At 37.6% G+C, this 24,420-nt stretch overlaps 1 protein-coding gene across 1 annotated transcript in view; it reads left to right on the top strand.

The window, feature by feature from the left end:
* cacna1ha (calcium channel, voltage-dependent, T type, alpha 1H subunit a) overlaps window positions 1–23,981 on the top strand; it is a gene marked incomplete at its 5' end in the record, with an annotated part of 75,713 nt that extends 51,732 nt beyond the window's left edge. The window contains 8 exons of the mRNA XM_081383117.1: window positions 5,092–5,225; window positions 5,311–5,381; window positions 5,666–5,744; window positions 7,258–7,379; window positions 7,477–7,758; window positions 20,289–20,457; window positions 20,556–20,710; window positions 20,806–23,981. Of these exons, the coding sequence (XP_081239243.1) occupies window positions 5,092–5,225; window positions 5,311–5,381; window positions 5,666–5,744; window positions 7,258–7,379; window positions 7,477–7,758; window positions 20,289–20,457; window positions 20,556–20,710; window positions 20,806–21,804 (2,011 nt within the window). The 3' untranslated portion in view covers window positions 21,805–23,981. The remainder of the gene's footprint in view (window positions 1–5,091; window positions 5,226–5,310; window positions 5,382–5,665; window positions 5,745–7,257; window positions 7,380–7,476; window positions 7,759–20,288; window positions 20,458–20,555; window positions 20,711–20,805) is intronic.
* Window positions 23,982–24,420: the final 439 nt, after the last annotated feature.

The raw sequence follows: 24,420 nt of genomic DNA, 5'->3' as shown, positions 1-24,420 counted from the left end.
AACACAAATTAAGATATTTTTGATGAAATCTGAGAGCTGGCTCACTCCTTCAAAGGCTGCTAGATAATTTCATCTGCCGGCCCAGAAATTCGTTGACTACAGTGGCTCAACCTTAAGTTTATCGAGCGACGGAAATACTTTTTGTGCGCAAAAAAAAACAACATTTTTCATTTTCTTCACGAGAAAATCATGAGCCTACGTTTTCTTCAGAACGTAGGCTCACTATTGGCCTATATCACACGCTTTTTGTACGCATTGCGCACAAAAAGTATTCTCGTCGCTTGATAAACTTAAGGTTGAGCCACTGTAGTCACTGCAGAATACAATTACCTAGAAGCCTATGAAGGAGTGAGCCAGCTCTCAGATTTAAAGGGCACCTATTATGCAAAATTCACTTTTACATGGTGTTTGAACATAAATGTGTGTTGGCAGTGTGTGAGCAAAACCACCCTAGAATGATAAAAATCCACCCAGTGTTTTTTTTACTATCTCAATAAATCATACGCACTGTCTCAGAATGAGCTGTTCTCAGATTCGGCGCAATGTGACGTAGAATTGAGCAGGCCCCTCCCACGACTGTTGACTGTTGAGTGACACTTCAGTTTGAGCCCAGACCCGCCCTGAGTGAGCTGGACACAGAGTCCGCCATTGTTTGACGCTTGATCAGCTGTAGACAAGAATGTCTCCTAAGCGATTGAGGTGTGTTGTTGATGGATGTAAGAATGAACATAGCAGTCTTCATTTACTCCCGTTGTTACTCAAGGATGGATCTGTACTGTTTGTGATCAAGCTTACACTCTCCGGAGCAACAGGCCTAACGTGACTGGACACGGAAGAAATGAAAGTGCGAGCGCGCTCTTTATGACAGCTCTTCGAGTCATTTTACGGATATAAGGTTTACCCGTTTATTTAGCACCCACTGAAAAGGTGTGTATATTTGTTTACTGTTAGTTGTAGCGAGTGTTTTGTGTACTTCGCTGTGTATGTTGTTGATAATGAAAGGGAGAGAGAGAGAGAGAGTTTATGGATAAGACTTTAATGCGCACTTATACTATGTTTATTCAGCTCTTACAGTGATTCTCTGGAGTAAAACTAACGCTCATCTTTTGTGTGATGTACAATAAACTTCACTGAACTCGTCAGTTTATTTTGGTCATCATTCGGACGGGTTTTGCTACAGCAGGCTTGTATTAGTGGATAAAAGCAGATGACAAACTATACCTGTTCTATGTCCATACAGCATATATTCTCTGGCTCTGTGGGCATTATTGTCCGACTCCGAGTCGAAATGAACACCGCAACTGAGAGTTTATATTCTGATATTATCAGATGAGATTGTCCTGACTCTGAGCGCGAGCTCGTGAGGCTCTGCCCCCTGTGCCGGCAGCAGCAGTTAATTTGCATTTAAAGGGCACACACTAAAACAGCGCGTTTTTCTGAGCCCCAAAAAATTACAATTTAAACATGCTGTAAAAAATTATCTGTTGGGTATTTTGAGCTAAAACTTCACATACATACTCTGGGGACATCAGAGACTTATTTTACATCTTGTGAAAAGAGTCATAATAGGTGCCCTTTAATCAAAAATATCTTAATTTGTGTTCCGAAGATGAACGAAAGTCTCACAGGGTCATTTTTGGGTGAACTAACCCTTTAAGGTATTACACTGACCATATACATTACATTCTCATTACCAGTTTATTTTTAACTAAGCCATCTTATTCTAATTCTAATCCTGATACTAAAGTCATTTTAAGGAGGTCTAAGGGGAGTCTTGTCAGTCCCCAACCCCTCAGTGACCTTGTCCCTTATCACAGACTTTCCTTGTGCAGTGGATCAACTTGTGTTTTTGGATAACTGTAGTCATGCTGTAATTTGCAAGTGCTTAACCCAGTTAAGTTAATTAAAGACTCCATCAGCTTTGTGTACAGCAAAATATATTTTTTCTTCATTCAGAGATGGTGTGCACTAATTATAATTTAATTAATCAAGCCAACAAAGACATGAGATCAGTGCATGACTGGCTGGTACTAAGATCAGACAGAAAAGATAATTGACACCAATGTCCTTCCAAAATATGTGTACTTAAAGGGTTAGTTCATACAAAAATGAAGATTCTATCATAATTTACTCACCCTCATGTCTTTCCAAACCCATAAGACTTTCGTTCATCTTTGAAACACAAATGAAGATATTTTTATTTTTCTGTCCCTCTATTGACAGTCCATGCAACTACCTCTTTGTCAATTCAAAAAGTTTATAAAAAGATTGTAAAATAAATCCATTTGAATTTAACGGTTTAGTCAAAATTTTCTGAAGAGACACAATCGCTTTATATGATGAATTTCATCAACACACACATTAGATAGGGTAAACGGAGGCTTAAGGATGTTTGCTGGACATGCGAGAACCAATGAGGTTCATATATCTTTATCGCCTGCAATAATTAATGCGATATGGCTCAGCTTGTCAGTTAACTACGGCTCTTTGTAGTGAATGCCGCTCCATCTTAAAGCAGGTGATGGCGATTTACTACTAATCAAGGAACCGGCTTTACTGACGAGATGCGCCTAACAATGTCATGCGATATATCGCCCAGCCCTACGACTGCATCATCAAAGCAGTAGCTATTTACCCCTCCTGTTGCATAGTATCGGCATCGCAGGAGAAGGCAGCAAAATGCATAGAGTTGCTCACCTTTTATATTTTAGTTTTTGAACCTTTGTTTTTGTTTACAAAGTATCAGCAAGTGCATCTATCTGCATCAAATGTACTGAAAATTTTCTAATAAGTGCGGGAGTCCAGCAAAAATTTGATATATTCTCTGCTTGCAGTGCATCAGTCGAATCAGCAACCACTAACCAGGAAAAAATAGTTTAAAGTCAGTGGTGCGTTGCGCATGTTATTCATAAGCTATTTTAAGGGCGCATGCTTGGCCATAATCAATGTAGCGTGTGCACAACGTGCATACACTTTGATTCTCTCATCTACACAGAAGCAGCAGTTTTCATTTTTGCAAATCATACATTATTACAATAGATAGATAGATAGATAGATAGATAGATAGATAGATAGATAGATAGATAGATAGATAGATAGATAGATAGATAGATAGATAGATAGATAGATAGATAGATAGATAGATAGATAGATAGATAGATAGATAGATAGATAGATAGATAGATAGATAGATAGATAGATAGATAGAAGATAGATAGATAGATAGCCCCAACGTCCCTGACGAGAGCGTTGCTCTCCTTGGCTGTGAACCGCTCCTGGCGCGCGCCTGGCAAATCCACCGTTATAATAGGAATCCGCTTTAGAACAAAGCGCGCCTTCTCTTAAAGGGAATGTGAGACGACGCTCTGATTGGTTTATTTCACGTTACGCCCAAACCACACCTATGAATAATGAAGCTACTTCAGACCAACCCATTTTAGATTTGCGCCTGGCGCAAGAGTCATTTATCCCGCCGGGAAAATAGCAACAGCGCCAAGACCCGCCCACAAAGTTACTTGCGCTTTGCGCTTTGACACTTGCGTTTCAGATCGTTAAAATAGGGCCCCTAGTGTGAAAGCACCTTAAATAAAATTTTCCTTGGGGTGAGGCACCAGTGGTGCAACTATTCAGTTCTGAGGATGTTTTTAGTTTTGATGCAGGGGATATTGAGGATTCGCCACCTCATACCCCTGCATACGAGGAGCTTATGAAGGTTGCGACTCGCGATGTTGCTAAATTAAATATTGAGTGGCCAGCCGAGAAACAAGTACAAAAGAAAAGTTTGCCAGATGAACGATACCTACCATCTAGATCACAATCTCCTCATCTGGGATTGAGTTTCTTATTGCTTCTTCAGCCCCAAACATCTAAATACAGTAATGTCATGGGGCTGAGACAGCATGGTTATGTGACTAAAATCCCCAACATTACCCGGCAAGCCTCTTAGAGCTACATCGACGCTGGTGGGTAAAGCGTTGGACGCTTCGCTCTCGCCTTCTGGCGTCTTCGGAAACTTTGTCACCTTGGTCGTCAATAGGTTTCAGGAGGCAAAGAAACAAGTGGCAGCGTTCCAAAGATTTATTCCTCGATGGTCTATGGGTCGTCTACAAGCTCCTCACAGTACAGTGCAGCAAAAGCAGAGCGTCGCCACTCTGGCTCCTTCACAAACAGGGGGGTCTGGGAAAGCATCGACAAAGAAGTCCTGACGCAGAGGCTGTCAGGCTTCTGAGGGCAGTTCCCTCTGGGTAGAAGCGAATTACACCTCATTATGCGGTGTATTCTCTCTTCGGTGCCCTTAGGGGGCCGTTCTGCCAACCCCGCCACCTCAGATGTTTTGGGGCGCAAGGGTTCCCAGCGACCCTCTGAGGGTCTGATGCAGCAGGCTGGTACTCTCCGCACACTTTTGTCAGGTTTTATTGACTTGCTTCAGCCTATCAGAAGCTAGAGCAGTCTCATTCTGGGTATGCTTTATAGTTTCCTGGTCTGTGACGTTACCCGCGTATGACGTTCCATCACACCATCATGACTGATTTCACACGTGATTCACAACGCAATCACTCAGGAGCGTTCCCACTGCGTCTCGACACAGCTCGAGTTCCCTTGAAAGGGAACCAGGGTTACATACATAACCTGAGACGTTCTTTTGGCAATATTCAAAATATAACTGTAATAACCACACCCAGTCAAGTATTTAAATTAAAATGAATTATGTATACAGTATTATCAACTTCAACTTCACTAACCTCTGTAACACATTTGTAAAACACCTTTGTGATTAAGCGTTACAGCGTGAAGTCCTGTTTTAATATGTTGCATCTGATGTCATGCATAGGGAATGGGATGAATCATTTGTTTCAGTTAAATGTAACATGCTAAATTAAAAGGAGTCATGATCCTTGTTGTTTATCATTAATCCCACATTAGCACATGTACAGCTGCAATCAACCATATGTTGTTGTATTTGCAATATGCTTATAAATCTGTGTACGGTTTGTTTGCTCAGCTTGCTTAATGTTCAGACACCGATTAGCTAAATGACACTCGTTGCTGGAAGTAATATTTTAACTGTATGATGTTTTAATGTGCTGGCAGATGGAACCAGCTTGATCTTGCCATAGTCCTGCTCTCTATCATGGGCATCACACTGGAGGAGATCAAGATGAATGCAGCGCTGCCAATCAACCCCACCATCATCCGCATTATGAGGGTGCTGAGAATAGCTAGAGGTACTGCAGTTTTTTAGCTTCTTGTTTTTCTTTTACAAGTGGATGTGTTTTTGGATATCTGTTTCTCTGTGCTTTTGCCCAACAGTACTAAAGCTTTTGAAGATGGCTACAGGTATGAGAGCCCTGCTGGACACAGTAATGCAAGCTTTACCACAGGTACCTAATGTTGTGTGTGTTTATGTTTACACATACAGTTTATAGTAGAGACAAAATATTTTTACAGTGTATACACTATGCTGTTGTGTGTATGTGTGATTTTACTTTAGAGAGATGTAGATGTACTGCACAATTGCATTTGTTTTTGTCTTTGTGTGGATATGTAAGTCATGTGGGAGGACAGAGTAAAAGTTGGAGATAAAGTATCTATAACACAATGCTACTGTACTCCCCATGATTGATTGTTTAATAACATACAGTGATATTGTGCTTCCTCTCTTTAGGTGGGAAATCTGGGCTTGCTGTTTATGCTCCTCTTCTTCATTTATGCGGCACTTGGCGTGGAGCTTTTTGGGAAACTAGGTCAGTGCTGCAATCCTGCTCACTCTTCATACTGAGCTCTCCATTTCACAGTTTTAGCGGCTTTGCTCTACCTTAGCTGACACTCTTATTTTTAGGCCAGAATTGCTTCAGTTTGGTCCCCATGGGAATGCTTCTCTCACAGTTTTAGAACTCTCCTTGGACTATACAGAACTGTCATAATCAGGGGTTAAATTGGGATTTGTTATGTGGGGGGCTCTGTGGTGTCAATGGCCCATGACCAAGTAAACACTGTAATAAATAAAGAAATTATATTTCTATATAGAGGAGCAGGGGAGCTAAATCCCCTGCTCAATGCACAAAGAATCGTACAGCTATTAAGACGCGTGGCAACACCAGTAATACCGGGATCACAGACAGGGGCTTTTACATTGCTAATTTGAAGGCGAAAGTAAAATGCGCACGTCCGCATGTGCATTCATAATGGTGCGGAGCAGAGTAAGCGTTTTTCCATAGGAATGAACTGAAAACGCTTGCTCTGTTCTGTTATGCTCGCTCCGCGCCCGTTGACACGTGCAGCCAAATTCACTTACAGTATATAGGCACTTTTACATTTCACTTTGACACCAAATATTCCGCCATCATCTTATTAGTCAGCTCCTCACTCTCGTGATAAATGAAATCTGACTTCTGCTGCTGATCTGTGCTGCGACTCTCATTGTCATGATGGGGGGCGGTGCCACAGTGGGCAAGTGATGTAACCGGTGTTGCTTCTGAACACCGTTAACACCGACTATTGTAGCAAGCCGACGCGCGCATGTTCCGATTTGCACGCACTGGCAGAACAAAACTCAGGCTTGTGGCCAGTTCTGCATGTGTCCTGTCAGGACTCACAATTTTGTTATTTCTCCTCGCAACAGGCTGATTTTATGTGCATCATATTTTTTGTGCTTGAGTTTGGGATTTGTTTTATTGTTGAATTAGTAAGTAAATGAAAATAAATATATAGCCTATATTGTTGAAAATGTGGAAGGAGGAAAGTCCACTGATGAGTTACCAGCGTAAGCCTATGTGCCGGGGCTCAGCCCCGGACAGCCCTGGCCCAATTTAACCCCTGGTTATAATGGAAGAAGAAGCTAAATTAGCGCTGTTGATCTTTGGAGCTTGCATAGGTAGCATTTTTGTGAGATAGCCTCTAGGCTCAAAGCGACATTTCTATGCTACTTAGTTATATCCCTTTTCTATGCTACTTAAATTCCTGCAAGAGGCCTCTGGAACACAAATGACAGGATTATGCTTTCTCTTAAAGGGCAAGCACTCTAATTACTTTCATTAGCCTTCAACTTTAAAATCAATGATAATTATTGTGTCAGACGTGTCTGGGAGTAACGGCTCATTTGCTTCTTTAATGATAATTCAGAGGACCCTGTCATGTTATCTTCTCTTTTAGCAACACATTCAGTGATAATCTGTGAGTCTAGCTATGCTTTTTGTGTATAAGATGTTTAAAGAATTCGACTCTTGGTAAACTATTGTCTACCAATATTTAATCTAGAATGCACTGAGGACGACCCATGTGAAGGATTAAGTCGCCATGCTACGTTTGAGAACTTTGGAATGGCCTTTTTAACGTTATTCAGAGTATCGACGGGGGACAACTGGAATGGCATAATGAAGGTACTACAATGCAGAGGAGTTTTTCATTGTTCTTCTGTAACTATTGAGAGGGTTGCACAGGTGCAGGTTTAATCATTAACATGTTGCATATGTGCAGGACACTCTGCGAGAGTGCCCTAAAGATGAGTACTGCTATCTGCCTCTGGTCTCCCCCATCTACTTCGTCACCTTTGTACTGATGGCTCAGTTTGTGCTGGTGAACGTGGTTGTGGCCGTATTAATGAAACACCTGGAGGAGAGCAATAAGGAGGCTAAAGAAGAAGCAGAAATGGACGCTGAGATTGAGATGGAGATGGAAATGGCTCGGCGTCTCAGCAACGTCTCGGCGGGGAGTTCTTCAGGGCCTGTAGGCAAGGCACATCCAAATTCACCCAACCAGGTATACATGCCCCGGTTTGCCCAAATGAAGTTATGAATAAACATTGTCAAGCTATGTATTTATGATAATAGTATAACAAGGGGTTTTCAAACTGGGATCTGGGAAACCTCAGGGGGCTGCAAGACAGTGCTAGGGGGTATGTGAAACATTTCAGGAAAATCAATATAGTACTAAATGTATTTTTAGGGCTGTCAAAGTTAACACGTTAACCTAAGTCAATAAAACATGTTTCACGCAATTATTTTAACACATTTATCAAGTTATTCAATTTTACATACCAAGTTCTTTATGGTATGTAATCAAATATTTTGCTGATTCTTTGGTCTTCTATACCAGACACATTGTTCGGGATGCTAGATATGTAGGAAGAAAAATATAAATTTTAAATTGGGTGTGGGGGTTTATATGAATGTATCTCTAAACAGAGAACTAACTGTCTTCAGAAAAGTTTTGATGGGATTTTCTTTTCTGATAACACTTTACAATAACAGGGCATGGATAAACGTACTAATACCTGAATTAATAGTTACTTCAACATGAACTCATGATTAGTGAATATATAGTCGGGGAGCCAAAGTCTCAAAAGCTCAATAAAATGGGTTGAACCTGACATGGTCTGTTATACTTTTTATTTGTGTTTTTTCTGTTAACTTTGACCCTAAGAACCAATAATTGGAGGGTCTGCTCTGCCGGAAATATCGCGAAAAAAAATTGTGGCCATTTTAGTGTATGCACCCTTTATTTTTTATCAGAAAAATGTGAAAAATGATTTTTTTCCCTCAAATCCTCAGTGGGTTTGGTAGGCTGTCAATAAATGCACTCCAGATACAAAGAACACATTTGCTGACAACATCCACTGAAAAAATAACTCTTAAAACACATTTCTACATGATTTTGCATCAATTTAATGCAAAAAAATAGGCGTTTTCTCACTTTTTTCCAATATTTTCATCTTTACTTCATTGGCAATCAACTATTCCCCCAAGTTATGACATCAGTCAATATGCCATTCTTTTCACCAAACAGTATACTCATTCCACAGAAAAAAACATAAAAATCCAACCAAAATCAATGGATCTGTGATGATTTCACTAATAGTTGATCAGCAGGCTCAGAACCTCAATAGAATTGTAGGCTACTCTCAAAATTCCGAAAGACATATAGTCCATGAGCCAGGGGGGTTGATCGGTATCATCGGGGGAAAAAATGCTATCATTGTTATTTGGCAAGGTATACACCCCTAGTATTAGAAAAATCACAATAGCAGTGCAGGGGTGGTAGCGAAATCACTTTTTTCAGCTCATGAAGTTACTAACCCCCTAAGATAAATTCCGTTTTTGAAATCTGGTGTATATCTGGTTAAGGCTCATGCTAGGGATATTGTCAATATTCTATAATATGGTGCTTGGTATCGCTGGAAAGGGGACCTTTTAGGCTTTCATTTAAGCCCAGTACTGAATCTGTCTGACAAACACAGATGTCACATGACTTCTTTAAACCAGAAATAACACACATTTTTTCACAATTTCCGCCTAAACTGTATGCTTTATTTTATCCCTGTGGCATAAAAGAACACCACGGACACAAAAATCAACAACTTCAATACTCAAGGCACTCTGGTGACTCAGAAAATGTATAATATACCCATACTATTTATTTGTGAGAGCCTTAAATTAGACTTGTGCAGCCAGCACAAGTCTTCAAAATAGAATAGAGCCAATACAATGGACAAATAGAATACCCTAGTCCAGGGCCAAATGTTGTAATAAAAACACTTGTAATTGGTGTAACAAAATGTTTCTATCATGTATTTTGATATTCACCCACTTTCAGTTAGAATGTCAGAATGTAGCTCATGCACTGAATGTTGATGGATTTTGTCAAGGTTTTGTCAGTTTTGTGAAAAGCTTGTTGGTTCAGTTGACTGGTTATAACAACACTACCAACTATGCCATCTTCAATCAACTTTCATTGAGTTCCAGGGGTATTCAGTGTAAGTACAAAATACTTTTTCTCTTGTGCTTGTGAATTGGTGGGGAATAGTAGCAGTAGCTAATGTAAGCTTGGTGTTTTTCACACTTAGTTTACTTCTTTTAAACTTAAAATAAGAAAGTATACTTTCAGTCTACATTTTATGTACTTCTCAGAAATATACTTAAAATTACACTTCAGTGTACTTGATGTATACTGAGAGAAAAGTCCAGGGCCCGTATTCATAAAGATTCTAAGAATCCTCTCAGAAAACTCTTAATTTTGCTTAAAGGAGAACTCCGGTCAATTTTAACATTGAGCTCATTTTTTTGTCAATTTGGAGTTCTGTCAATACAGAGAACAATGACAAAAATCGGTGTTGCCTACACCATGTTATCCTCTTTTTAAAATTTGCACCCTGTTGACTTCAATGGGGCAATATTTAAACCTGCTTTTAGCCTCTTAACATCCTTGATGTGTCATTACAAGTGCACAGGTCATGTGAGCGCTGGCTGAATTATTATCATTTTTATCCATATCTTTCACATCTACTGCAGTCAGATTGACCCGCGTTCACTCTGAAGGAATCACTCACATTGGCTGTGCACTTGTAATGACACATCAAGGATGTTAAGAGGCTAAAAGCAGGTTTAAAACTTGCCCCATTGAAGTCAACAGGGTGCAAATTTTAAAAAGTGGATAAAATGGTGTAGGCAACACCGATTTTTGTCATTCTCTGTATTAACAGCACTCCAAATTTACAAAAAAATAAGCTCAATGTTAAAATTGACCGGAGTTCTCCTTTAAAAACTTTTACGTAGGAGTCTTAGCTTAAGAGCAATTCGGGGCCAATCTGAGAACAACTCTGAGCAAGGAAAAGACAAAAACTTTCATCTTAGTGAGGAGGCGGGGCTGACCCCGTTGCTATGTATGACACAATCTTTTGAAGACTGTGATTGGCTGGTAGTCCAAGAAGGAAAAAAATTGTGATTTGTCTATTCTAAGCCTTCACTTTGAAATTACATGCGACTGTGTACATTACACACTGCTGCATTGTTGCATTTTCCCAGTTGCCAAATATCGTAATGTAGTGATTACTTTCATTTCTGGCGCTATTGCATTTCTGCGCTGTCGGAGATGTTAGCGCGTCTCTAAGATCAGTCACAAACATGATCCATGCACGATCTAATCTTTAGCGTCTTATTAACTCACTGTCATCCATTGTCTGCAACAGATTTCTTCTCCTTCTTCTTTCTGCCATGTTCTCCTCTGCTGAAGAAACTCTTCAGCCTCTTAAAAGTCCTCGTCCGTGCTCCTAACAATTTTGACCTTAAGACCTCTTTTAAGGGTTAAGATGCTTTCTGAATTACTTTTTTCTTTCCTGGGATTTTTTTCTTTAATTTTAAGAGTCAACGGCCACATTTCTAAGAATTTTCTTAGAATTTTGTCACTAGGAGCTACTCTTTGCATTAAGATTCTTTATGAATACGGGCCCAGGTATATTTGGCCTGTACTTGAACTCAGTCTTTTGATCCAGATATACTTAAAAGCAGGGTTCACCAATCTCTGTCCTGGAGGTCCGCTGTCCTAAACTCTGCAGAACAGCGGCCCTCCAGGACCGAGATTGGTGAACCCTGCTTAAAAGAATAATTAAGAATTCAAAGTACTGTATACTTGTCTTGTAGTTGTGTTAACTCTTTTGATTGAGTAGTCAATTAAATATACTTTTTTACATAGTTTTTTCATATACATACAGTCTTATGAAACTTACATTGTTTGAAAATATTGATTAGAAAATTGATATTAAACAGATATGTTTCTAATTCTGCATGAATTTTTGTGTAGGCTAGTCCACTGGTCGTGTAAATCAATTTACTCTAATTCTACTTTTTTGTTTAAAATGTTGCCTTTCTTTATGAAACTTACTGACATTCAAGTGTTAAGATTAAAAAAGGATGCATGAAGCTAATAACATGTTTTTTAAATTTAAAGTACAGTTAAAGGTATTTTTCAAGTGCAAAAATAATAATGTTACATGTTAAGTGCAAAGTATAATGTTATGTTTACTTAAAGAAAACTTACAAGTACACTTGCAGTATAAACTACGAAACTAGTAGTTTACTGAGAGTACACATCAGTGTGTACTTTCATAAACTAAAAAATGTACTACTTGTATTAAAACAGTAAACTACTAGTATACTTATAAGTTCACTTGTAGTACAGATGCATTACAAATGAGAAACCTAGTTTACTACTCTTACAAATATTAAAAATACGAAAAGTGAGCCAATTTAGTCCCAAGCAGTATTGAAAAAGTACACATTTTTACTACAAGTACACATTGATATTAGTATACTTACTACATAAAGTATACTTAAAAATATACTTGAAAATTACTTAAGTATACTTCATAAAATGAACATGAAGACATGCACTTTTATGATGAAGAGATGCACTTATGATGAAGAGATGCACTTTTATAATGGACAGATGCACTTTTATGATGGATAGATGCACTTTTATGATGATAGATGCACTTTTAGAATGGATAGATGGACTTTTATAATGGAGAGATGGACTTTTATAATGGAGAGATGGACTTTTATAATGGACAGATGCACTTTTATGATGGATAGATGCACTTTTATGATGGATAGATGCACTTTTAGAATGGATAGATGGACTTTTATGATGGAGAGATGGACTTTTATAATGGACAAATGCACTTTTATGATGGATAGATGCACTTTTAGGATGGATAGATGCACTTTTATAATGGAGAGATGGACTTTTATGATGGATAGATGGACTTTTATGATGGAGAGATGGACTTTTATGATGGAGAGATGGACTTTTATAATAGACAGATGCACTTTTATGATGGATAGATGCACTTTTATGATGGATAGATGCACTTTTATAATGGAGAGATGGACTTTTATAATGGATAGATGGACTTTTATGATGGAGAGATGGACTTTTATAATGGACAGATGCACTTTTATAATGGATAGATGCACTTTTATGATGGATAGATGCACTTTTATAATGGATAGATGGACTTTTAGAATGGATAGATGGACTTTTATGATGGATAGATGCACTTTTATGATGGATAGATGCACTTTTAGAATGGATAGATGGACTTTTATAATGGATAGATGCACTTTTATGATGGATAGATGCACTTTTATAATGGATAGATGGACTTTTATGATGGATAGATGCACTTTTAGAATGGATAGATGCACTTTTATAATGGATAGATGGACTTTTATGATGGATAGATGCACTTTTAGAATGGATAGATGGACTTTTATAATGGAGAGATGGACTTTTATGATGGAGAGATGGACTTTTATAATGGACAGATGCACTTTTATGATGGATAGATGCACTTTTAGGATGGATAGATGCACTTTTATAATGGAGAGATGGACTTTTATAATGGAGAGATGGACTTTTATAATGGACAGATGCACTTTTATAATGGACAGATGCACTTTTATGATGGATAGATGCACTTTTATGATGGATAGATGCACTTTTAGAATGGATAGATGGACTTTTATAATGGAGAGATGGACTTTTATGATGGAGAGATGGACTTTTATAATGGACAGATGCACTTTTATGATGGATAGATGCACTTTTAGGATGGATAGATGCACTTTTATAATGGAGAGATGGACTTTTATGATGGATAGATGGACTTTTATTATGGAGAGATGGACTTTTATAATAGACAGATGCACTTTTATGATGGATAGATGCACTTTTATGATGGATAGATGCACTTTTATAATGGAGAGATGGACTTTTATAATGGATAGATGGACTTTTATGATGGAGAGATGGACTTTTATAATGGACAGATGCACTTTTATAATGGATAGATGCACTTTTATGATGGATAGATGCACTTTTATAATGGATAGATGGACTTTTAGAATGGATAGATGGACTTTTATGATGGATAGATGCACTTTTATGATGGATAGATGCACTTTTAGAATGGATAGATGGACTTTTATAATGGATAGATGCACTTTTATGATGGATAGATGCACTTTTATAATGGATAGATGGACTTTTAGAATGGACAGATGCACTTTTATGATGGATAGATGCACTTTTATGATGGATAGATGCACTTTTAGAATGGATAGATGGACTTTTATAATGGAGAGATGGACTTTTATGATGGAGAGATGGACTTTTATAATGGACAGATGCACTTTTATGATGGATAGATGCACTTTTAGGATGGATAGATGCACTTTTATAATGGAGAGATGGACTTTTATGATGGATAGATGGACTTTTATGATGGAGAGATGGACTTTTATGATGGAGAGATGGACTTTTATAATGGACAGATGCACTTTTATAATGGATAGATGCACTTTTATGATGGATAGATGCACTTTTATAATGGATAGATGGACTTTTAGAATGGATAGATGGACTTTTATAATGGATAGATGCACTTTTATGATGGATAGATGCACTTTTATAATGGATAGATGGACTTTTATGATGGATAGATGCACTTTTAGAATGGATAGATGCACTTTTATAATGGATAGATGGACTTTTATGATGGATAGATGCACTTTTAGAATGGATAGATGGACTTTTATAATGGAGAGATGGACTTTTATGATGGAGAGATGGACTTTTATAATGGACAGATGCACTTTTATGATGGATAGATGCACTTTTAGGATGGATAGATGCACTTTTATAATGGAGAGATGGACTTTTATAATGGAGAGATGGACTTTTATAATGGACAGATGCACTTTTATAATGGACAGATGCACTTTTATGATGGATAGATGCACTTTTATGATGGATAGATGCACTTTTAGAATGGATAGATGGACTTTTATAATGGAGAGATGGACTTTTATGATGGAGAGATGGACTTTTATAATGGACAGATGCACTTTTATGATGGATAGATGCACTTTTAGGATGGATAGATGCACTTTTATAATGGAGAGATGGACTTTTATGATGGATAGATGGACTTTTAGAATGGATAGATGGACTTTTATAATGGAGAGATGGACTTTTATGATGGAGAGATGGACTTTTATAATGGACAGATGCACTTTTATGATGGATAGATGCACTTTTAGGATGGATAGATGCACTTTTATAATGGAGAGATGGACTTTTATGATGGATAGATGGACTTTTAGAATGGATAGATGGACTTTTATAATGGACAGATGCACTTTTATAATGGATAGATGCACTTTTATGATGGATAGATGCACTTTTAGAATGGATAGATGGACTTTTATAATGGATAGATGCACTTTTATGATGGATAGATGCACTTTTATAATGGATAGATGGACTTTTATGATGGATAGATGCACTTTTAGAATGGATAGATGCACTTTTATAATGGATAGATGGACTTTTATGATGGATAGATGCACTTTTAGAATGGATAGATGGACTTTTATAATGGAGAGATGGACTTTTATGATGGAGAGATGGACTTTTATAATGGACAGATGCACTTTTATGATGGATAGATGCACTTTTAGGATGGATAGATGCACTTTTATAATGGAGAGATGGACTTTTATAATGGAGAGATGGACTTTTATAATGGACAGATGCACTTTTATAATGGACAGATGCACTTTTATGATGGATAGATGCACTTTTATGATGGATAGATGCACTTTTAGAATGGATAGATGGACTTTTATAATGGAGAGATGGACTTTTATGATGGAGAGATGGACTTTTATAATGGACAGATGCACTTTTATGATGGATAGATGCACTTTTAGGATGGATAGATGCACTTTTATAATGGAGAGATGGACTTTTATGATGGATAGATGGACTTTTATTATGGAGAGATGGACTTTTATAATAGACAGATGCACTTTTATGATGGATAGATGCACTTTTATGATGGATAGATGCACTTTTATAATGGAGAGATGGACTTTTATAATGGATAGATGGACTTTTATGATGGAGAGATGGACTTTTATAATGGACAGATGCACTTTTATAATGGATAGATGCACTTTTATGATGGATAGATGCACTTTTATAATGGATAGATGGACTTTTAGAATGGATAGATGGACTTTTATGATGGATAGATGCACTTTTATGATGGATAGATGCACTTTTAGAATGGATAGATGGACTTTTATAATGGATAGATGCACTTTTATGATGGATAGATGCACTTTTATAATGGATAGATGGACTTTTAGAATGGACAGATGCACTTTTATGATGGATAGATGCACTTTTATGATGGATAGATGCACTTTTAGAATGGATAGATGGACTTTTATAATGGAGAGATGGACTTTTATGATGGAGAGATGGACTTTTATAATGGACAGATGCACTTTTATGATGGATAGATGCACTTTTAGGATGGATAGATGCACTTTTATAATGGAGAGATGGACTTTTATGATGGATAGATGGACTTTTATGATGGAGAGATGGACTTTTATGATGGAGAGATGGACTTTTATAATGGACAGATGCACTTTTATAATGGATAGATGCACTTTTATGATGGATAGATGCACTTTTATAATGGATAGATGGACTTTTAGAATGGATAGATGGACTTTTATGATGGAGAGACGGACTTTTATGATGGAGAGATGGACTTTTATAATGGACAGATGCTCTTTTATAATGGATAGATGGACTTTTATAATGGACAGATGCACTTTTATGATGGATATCTGCACTTTTATAATGGATAAATGCACTTTTATGATGGATAGATGCACTTTTATAATGGATAAATGCACTTTTATGATGGATAGATGGACTTTTATGATGGAGAGATGGACTTTTATAATGGACAGATGCACTTTTATAATGGATAAATGCACTTTTATGATGGATAGATGCACTTTTATAATGGATAAATGCACTTTTACGATGGATAGATGCACTTTTATAATGGAGAGATGGACTTTTAGAATGGATAGATGGACTTTTATGATGGAGAGATGGACTTTTATGACGGAGAGATGGACTTTTATAATGGACAAATGCACTTTTATGATGGATAGATGGACTTTTATAATGGATAGATGCACTTTTAGAATGGATAGACAATAACAGATTTTTACAGCGATTGATTCCAACAATCTTTTCACAAAACTGACAAAACCTTGACAAAATCCATCAACATTCAGTGCATGAGCTACATTCTGACATTCTAACTGAAAGTGGGTGAATATCAAAATACATGATAGAAACATTTTGTTACACCAATTACAAGTGTTTTTATTACAACATTTGGCCCTGGACTAGGGTATTCTATTTGTCCATTGTATTGGCTCTATTCTATTTTGAAGACTTGTGCTGGCTGAACAAGTCTAATTTAAGGCTCTCACAAATAAATAGTATGGGTATATTATACATTTTCTGAGTCATCAGAGTGCCTTGAGTATTGAAGTTGTTGATTTTTGTGTCCGTGGTGTTCTTTCATGCCACAGGGATAAAATAAAGCATACAGTTTAGGCGGAAATTGTGAAAAAATGTGTGTTATTTCTGGTTTAAAGAAGTCATGTGACATCTGTGTTTGTCAGACAGATTCAGTACTGGGCTTAAATGAAAGCCTAAAAGGTCCCCTTTCCAGCGATACCAAGCACCATATTATAGAATATTGACAATATCCCTAGCATGAGCCTTAACCAGATATACACCAGATTTCAAAAACGGAATTTATCTTAGGGGGTTAGTAACTTCATGAGCTGAAAAAAGTGATTTCGCTACCACCCCTGCACTGCTATCATGATTTTTCTAATACTAGGGGTGTATACCTTGCCAAATAACAATGATAGCATTTTTCCCCCCGATGATACCGATCAACCCCCCTGGCTCATGGACTATATGTCTTTCGGAATTTTGAGAGTAGCCTACAATTCTATTGAGGTTCTGAGCCTGCTGATCAACTATTAGTGAAATCATCACAGATCCATTGATTTTGGTTGGATTTTTATGATTTTTTCTGTGGAATGAGTATACTGTTTGGTGAAAAGAATGGCATATTGACTGATGTCATAACTTGGGGGAATAGTTGATTGCCAATGAAGTAAAGATGAAAATATTGGAAAAAAGTGAGAAAACGCCTATTTTTTTGCATTAAATTGATGCAAAATCATGTAGAAATGTGTTTTAAGAGTTATTTTTTCAGTGGATGTTGTCAGCAAATGTGTTCTTTGTATCTGGAGTGCATTTATTGACAGCCTACCAAACCCACTGAGGATTTGAGGGAAAAAAATCATTTTTCACATTTTTCTGATAAAAAATAAAGGGTGCATACACTAAAATGGCCACAATTTTTTTTCGCGATATTTCCGGCAGAGCAGACCCTCCAATTATTGGTTCTTAGGGTCAAAGTTAACAGAAAAAACACAAATAAAAAGTATAACAGACCATGTCAGGTTCAACCCATTTTTGAGACTTTGGCTCCCCGACTAATATGAACTAATCATGAACCAATGAAGAGCAATCCTTAACTATACGACAGGAGTCATAATGAATCATTCATGAATAACAGCAGCCTTAAACATTTGAGTTCGTTTGATAGTTAATGCATTAATTAACATTTAGGGGTAAACTAAATCAGTCAGGCTCCGTAAGAATGAATAAGAAATATTTTGACTTTGAAATACATTTAAACAATTTATTAGTCATAATTTAAACTATTGACATCAGCAGCTTCATCATAAACATTACTGAAAGGCACAGGATTAGTTTGTCATTAATTTCACTGATCCTCCTTAACAACAACAAAACAACAATAGAACATACTAAATACACTAATAATTTATCTTAAAAGGTCCTAATCTGTTTTGTGATATTCTTTCCTATCAAACTAATCCTACTGTGACTTACAACAGTTCCTGAGGAATCGTTCCCCAAAAAAAACCCTGATTTCTAAAAAAACACAACTAACATGCTGAGCAAGCACCTAGTGCGCCACTAATGAGTGTCCCACCAGAAGCAAACCCTACATACTGTAGTTTCAGGACGAAAAGTAGGCCTAGCTATTACTAAACATAGGCCTAAATGAACTATAAAATTAAGAAAACGCTTAAGATCAAATTAAATGCATTAGTGGTAGTTATTAGTCTATTTTCCACATTTGATTAGAAGGATCTGTGTAATTAATGGATAAATAATCATGTGCCATTCCCATTATTTGTCACAAAGCGGCAGATGGCAGATTGTGATATTACAGTTTAAATGATGGTATTAAAGTATTAAGTTATATGTTTAATTCAAATTTAGATTACTTTAGTTCATATCTTCACTAATCATGGGTTCATGTTCAAGTAACTATTAATTCAGGTATTAGTACATGATTATTCATGCCCTGTTATTGTTATTGTTATAAAAGGTAGCGTTTATAAGCGAAGCGATAACCAAAGAAACCACTCCTGTTCCATAAGCGCAAATTATACAATCTAATTTAAATGAAAAACAACTGCTCATACTCCATGTGTGTAGCATCTTTGTTTGGCAAGTGATTCAAATGCAGTGGTTGCCTCTAATTTAAAATGGCTAAATATATATATATTTTAGAGCAAATAAACAACAAATGAATTTGCTTTAACAAAGAAAAAATCGGCAATCAGAATTGGCCATAAAAAAATATGAACTACAAATCACTACACATCACTACTTTCTAATCAGTTTTTCAGGGATCTCTCACCAGACCTAACTCAGCAGAAAAAATCCAGTCCTTTTAACTGAACAGACCAAACTGTTTGATAATAAAGGGTCTCCAACATAATCTCACTTCAATCTTTGTTACATCAATTTTCCACATTTTCCATAAAGCAATCATGAAAATAAATCTTAAAACATACAAAAAAATATGCTATACAAATGACCCTTTTACACAACACAAATCTACTCCCAAAACCTACACCAAAGATATCTTAATACAAATTAAATATTTTGTTAATTGAGATAATATTGTAATAATTTGCTTTGGTACAGTGACACTATGAAAACATGTTGTCTTTATAAAATCGCACTTAATATTTTTCTTAATACAAATATATATGGATGCCTTTTATATTTTAGGTTTCTTACCAGGGGATCATCATATTGTGGCATCAAAAAGTTTGAAAACCCCTTGTATAATGAACTGGTCATGTAGTATACAAAACATTGTCCCATTTGTTTTAGTTTCTTTAGTTTAGTTTTGCACTTACTGTGCACCATTAACTTTAAAAGGAGCAGCCTGAGTTGGCTTCAGGCAACAGGATTGCATTTGTGTTTTATTGGGTGCTGACTTGTCACATTACAAAGAAAATATGCTGAGGCGATGTGGACAGTGAGAAGTGAGGCTCGACAAGGAGGCCAGAAACATTTGTTACCCCTCATGGGCTGCTCTGGCAAAGAGTAAATTTGCTTTGTCAACTGCAGTGAGCTGGTGAATGAACCTGGCAAGCTTGGCTCTATGTGTTTGTGAGTTTATGTGTGAGGGGGAAAAAGCAGTGGAATACATTTCTCTTCCACAGGAGGAGGGGATGCAAAAATCACAGGAGAATTTGCTATCTCCACGGAAAATGTCAGTGTCAAGGATGCACTCTTTGCCCAATGACAGCTACATGTTTCGCCCTGTGAGGCCAGCCAGTGCTCCATATCCACTAGAAGAAGTGGAGACCAGTCAAGGGTACCTTGCATTAGGTATAAAGACCCAGAATACATGAATTTATGCATTAATAATTATTGACTTCAAAAGAACAAAAACTTAAGGAAAGTATTCATTAACCTTTCCCATATAGGCTCCATCACCTCAGTCCACTCCCAGCCATGCGAAAGCCGTTCCCTGCTTCAGGTCCCTGGTGTTCCTCCCCATTCCCAATTCAGCTGCCTCCCCAAGATTCCCCCTCCCCTTTCCTCTCCAACCCACAGTATTGGCAGGACTTTATGCAGACAGGTATACTCTCAAATGTCCTATCGATATCAAGTTCTTCACTGTTGTGCTCTGATTGCAGGCAACATGTTCACAATGTCCTATGTTTATTCTTTCAGGAAGCATTTAAAAATGACTCCATCGACGTGCAAAGTTTTGACTCCAAAGACAATCTTGAAAGACAGGCAGGGATAACCACAGGCAGCTTCAAGCTGCATTTTCCTCGGATCCCTGGCCCTAGCATTCCTCAGGGGTCACCCTTGTTGCCCCCCCGTGGACATACACCCAGTGTCCGCACCTTCCAGCAGCCGCATAGCCAGCACAATCTCCCTTCTCGACCTCCCAGCCTGGCCAGCAGCAGCAGAAGCACCAGCCCCAGTGGCTCCATGTTTGACTCCGCTGATCCGACCGACGAGGAGGTCCGCCACATCAACAGTACAACACGGCTGTGGGCAGGGGTCCAGGCAGAAGCACGGAGTCACTCCCTGTCTCCTTACGCCACCTCAGGGATGCTGCTTCCCATTCTCGTGAAGAACTGCAGCAGTGCTGCCAACTTAGGCGAGTTAAGCGTCAAAGACCCGAAGAAGTGCTTCGGTGTGGACACTGAGGGTTTTCTGGCAAAACCCTACGGTGCCGATGACCATCGCAGGCACTCAATTGAGATTTGCTCTTCAGGAGATGATGGGCTGTTTGGTCAAGAGCTCAGCGAAAAGAGGCATGTTCCGATGCGCGGACAGTCGTTGCACATTCCCCGGAAGAAAAAGATTAGCCCTCCCTGTATCTCCATCGAGCCTCCATTTGAAACGGAGGCCCCTGCCTCTCTTGCATCCATGAAAAAGCTGTCAGAGAGCAGCATGTTACTGCGGAGGAGGACGCCATCCTATGACTTGGCCCTGCAGCGGGACTCTCTGGATATGCCGGAGAACCAGCTGTCTACCCAGCCGCTCATCAAAGTAGAGCGACACCCCTCTCACTGTGCCGAGTATCTGTCCCTGCCACACCCCGCCCCAATGGGCAGTCTGGCAGGCATTCTGTGTGAAAGCACACAGCCACCCCCCTTTGATAGCAGATTTGAAGAATCCACAGACTTCAGCTCTGTAAACAGGACAGCCCAATGAGGGACATCGGCGTTAGCCAAATTTTACCGTTCGCACTGGCGGGTGCGGCAACTAGTTGAACAGGGGATGTTGACCTCTTTCTGTAGCCAAAGTTTTCTTTGTTTCTTTTTCAAATGTAATTTCATCATTACAGCCAGCCAGGAATGGCGGCCGATCCTAGTGGGAACAGCGTTTGATCTGGAAGGGTGTTGAACATGGGATATGCAATTTCAGGTTTCCAAATGGAACTCTGGTTCTTATTTTAGTCCCAGTGCTCAATCACATTGATTTGAGTTCAGGATGTGTAGTGTTATGTATCATCTGTATCATATTTGTCAGTCTTTCCTCTCTTTGTCATGAGCATTGCTAATGTTTTCTGTAAAGACAGAGTATACAGAATAAAAGACTAATAGTAATTGTACAAGTTATGTACTTTATTGACTCATAATGTGTAAATAGAGAACATATTGTATCAGTGGAGAAACAAGCTCTATTCATATGCACATATTTTTTATAGAGATCTAAAATGTTTTTGCACATATCAATTTGAATTGTCCTCTGTTGTCTTCTTGTGAATGTACAAGTTCTTTTTAATCGAATAGCTGTGGGATCAATTCTAGTCTGTTTAGGCCTACTGATACTGAGATGATTTTTATTTTTCTATTGAGAGGACGGATAACCAAACTACAAATGTTCTGTAGCCTGAGTGCAATACACTATAAATGTTTCTGTAAGTTTACCCAGTTAGGTTACTCACTTTTTACACAAACATAGCCAGTAACGTGCATCTCACATTTACAACCCTTTACCATACTCAGGTTCATCTCTAAATGTATATTACAATTTCTTCTCCACTCTACATTATAACCTAATTTAACTACAACATGCTATTTTAACATTTTGATGCCCTTGGCTGTGGCACAAGTTGCATGTGAAGAACAAAGTAATTCAAATGTAAATGTGACCTTGTTTTGTTTCTCCTGATGTTCAAACTTTATAACTATCAAAGCAGAAGACTAAGGGAGTTTATATCACTACACTTCTGATCTATTTTTTGATCTGTTCTGTTTGAAATGGCACCTCTGGGTTTGTGCCCTTGTGCAGCAGTGAGGCACGTTTAATGAAAGGGACGCAAAGGTATGTTTTTTTAAGGGAGTAATGTGATTTATGTATAATTAAACTAAGCCATGATGTTTTGAGGAATTCACAGGTAAATGACTCCTGCAGACCCTGCTCTTTAAATGATAAAACTCACATATCCAATGTCATCAGTGTATCACCTGAGATTTAAAATACTCGATGCAGCTTTTGTGCTGTGTTAATTTACTAATTTCCTTTATTTCTGAATCTCCTCAAAAGACGGAGAAGGAAAATCAGTTGCATGTTACCAAGAGGTTTAGAAATATAAACATCTGGGTGTTTTTTTTTAAGTGTTTTGATATTTCGATTTTCAGATATTTTCCATTTGTAGATTTATCTAATTGCACTAAGATGTAATTACAAGGTATTCCTCTTTGTAGAACTGAGTAAACCCACTTGTTGTCTAATGCAATATTTTATGATAGTTAATGTTGAGATGAGTGCAAGAGGTTTAGTTGTAAGCAAAACTCATTGATGACTACAAAAGTATGTACTCTGACAACATAATCTGACATCAGTTTAATATTGGGCTTTGAGTTTGAGTTGAGCTAATGTGTGCAGTGTTTCATGCATCTTACGGTACTTGATCCACATTTTTTGCAAGAGGATTGTTGAGAGTTTTTTTCTAATTGCTATTGAATAAATGATAGATCTGTATGGATGGGGTAGTATATAATTGCTTAAAGTGTTTTAATCACTTCTGGCATCTGGACATTATTAGCTGTTTTTTTGTTGTTTTTTAGCTTTTGCCATCAAACAGCCTAATGTCCTTTACCCTTCAATAAATAATCAACACATTTTCCTCAAGCTTTCATGATTACAGTCATTTCTCATTTTTCTCTTCTGTTATTGCAACTATAGGACTTGTTTATTTACACAAACTGTCTGCAATAAGTTCAATTTTTATTTTTTTGGATTTGATATGACTTGGTTGATAAAGCAGAAGTGTTTGAAAAGCTATAGAATTGTATTTCTACATTGTATTACCTTGTATTGTGTAATGACCACAACTAATCTGAGGGATATTCTCTGTGATCTACACATAAATATTTTATAGCAAAAGGAAGATGTGTAATTTGTTTTTTTATTTTTTTATTTATATAGACAGTTCTATATTATTTTAATTATAATAATAATTTTAATAAATTAAACCATACCCAAAAAAGATTTTTCAAAAAAATGCACAAATGTCTTTTGTCCATAACAGAGGGCAAACACACACAGACAGGGAGAAGCAGAGGCAGTTCAGGCCTAGCAGCCTTAAAATAGTTAAGTCAAGTCACCTTCATTTATATAGCGCTTTTAACTATATGAATTGTTTCAAAGTAGCTTTACAGTGATAATAGGAAATTACAGTAACAGAGATTGATTTGGCTTTACAGCAGCTCTAGGATAAAGTTATTGTCCAGCTAAAGTTAGTTTTGAATGATTGATTCACTTCCATTGCGAAGATCATTAGTTATTAACTTAGGGGCCACTAACACGACGCCGTTCTAA

Source organism: Scardinius erythrophthalmus (assembly GCF_964197995.2).
Source record: "Scardinius erythrophthalmus genome assembly, chromosome: 1".
NCBI lineage: Eukaryota > Metazoa > Chordata > Actinopteri > Cypriniformes > Leuciscidae > Scardinius > Scardinius erythrophthalmus.
Note: the sequence above shows the minus strand (reverse complement) of the source record. Positions and strands in the feature narration are given on the sequence as shown.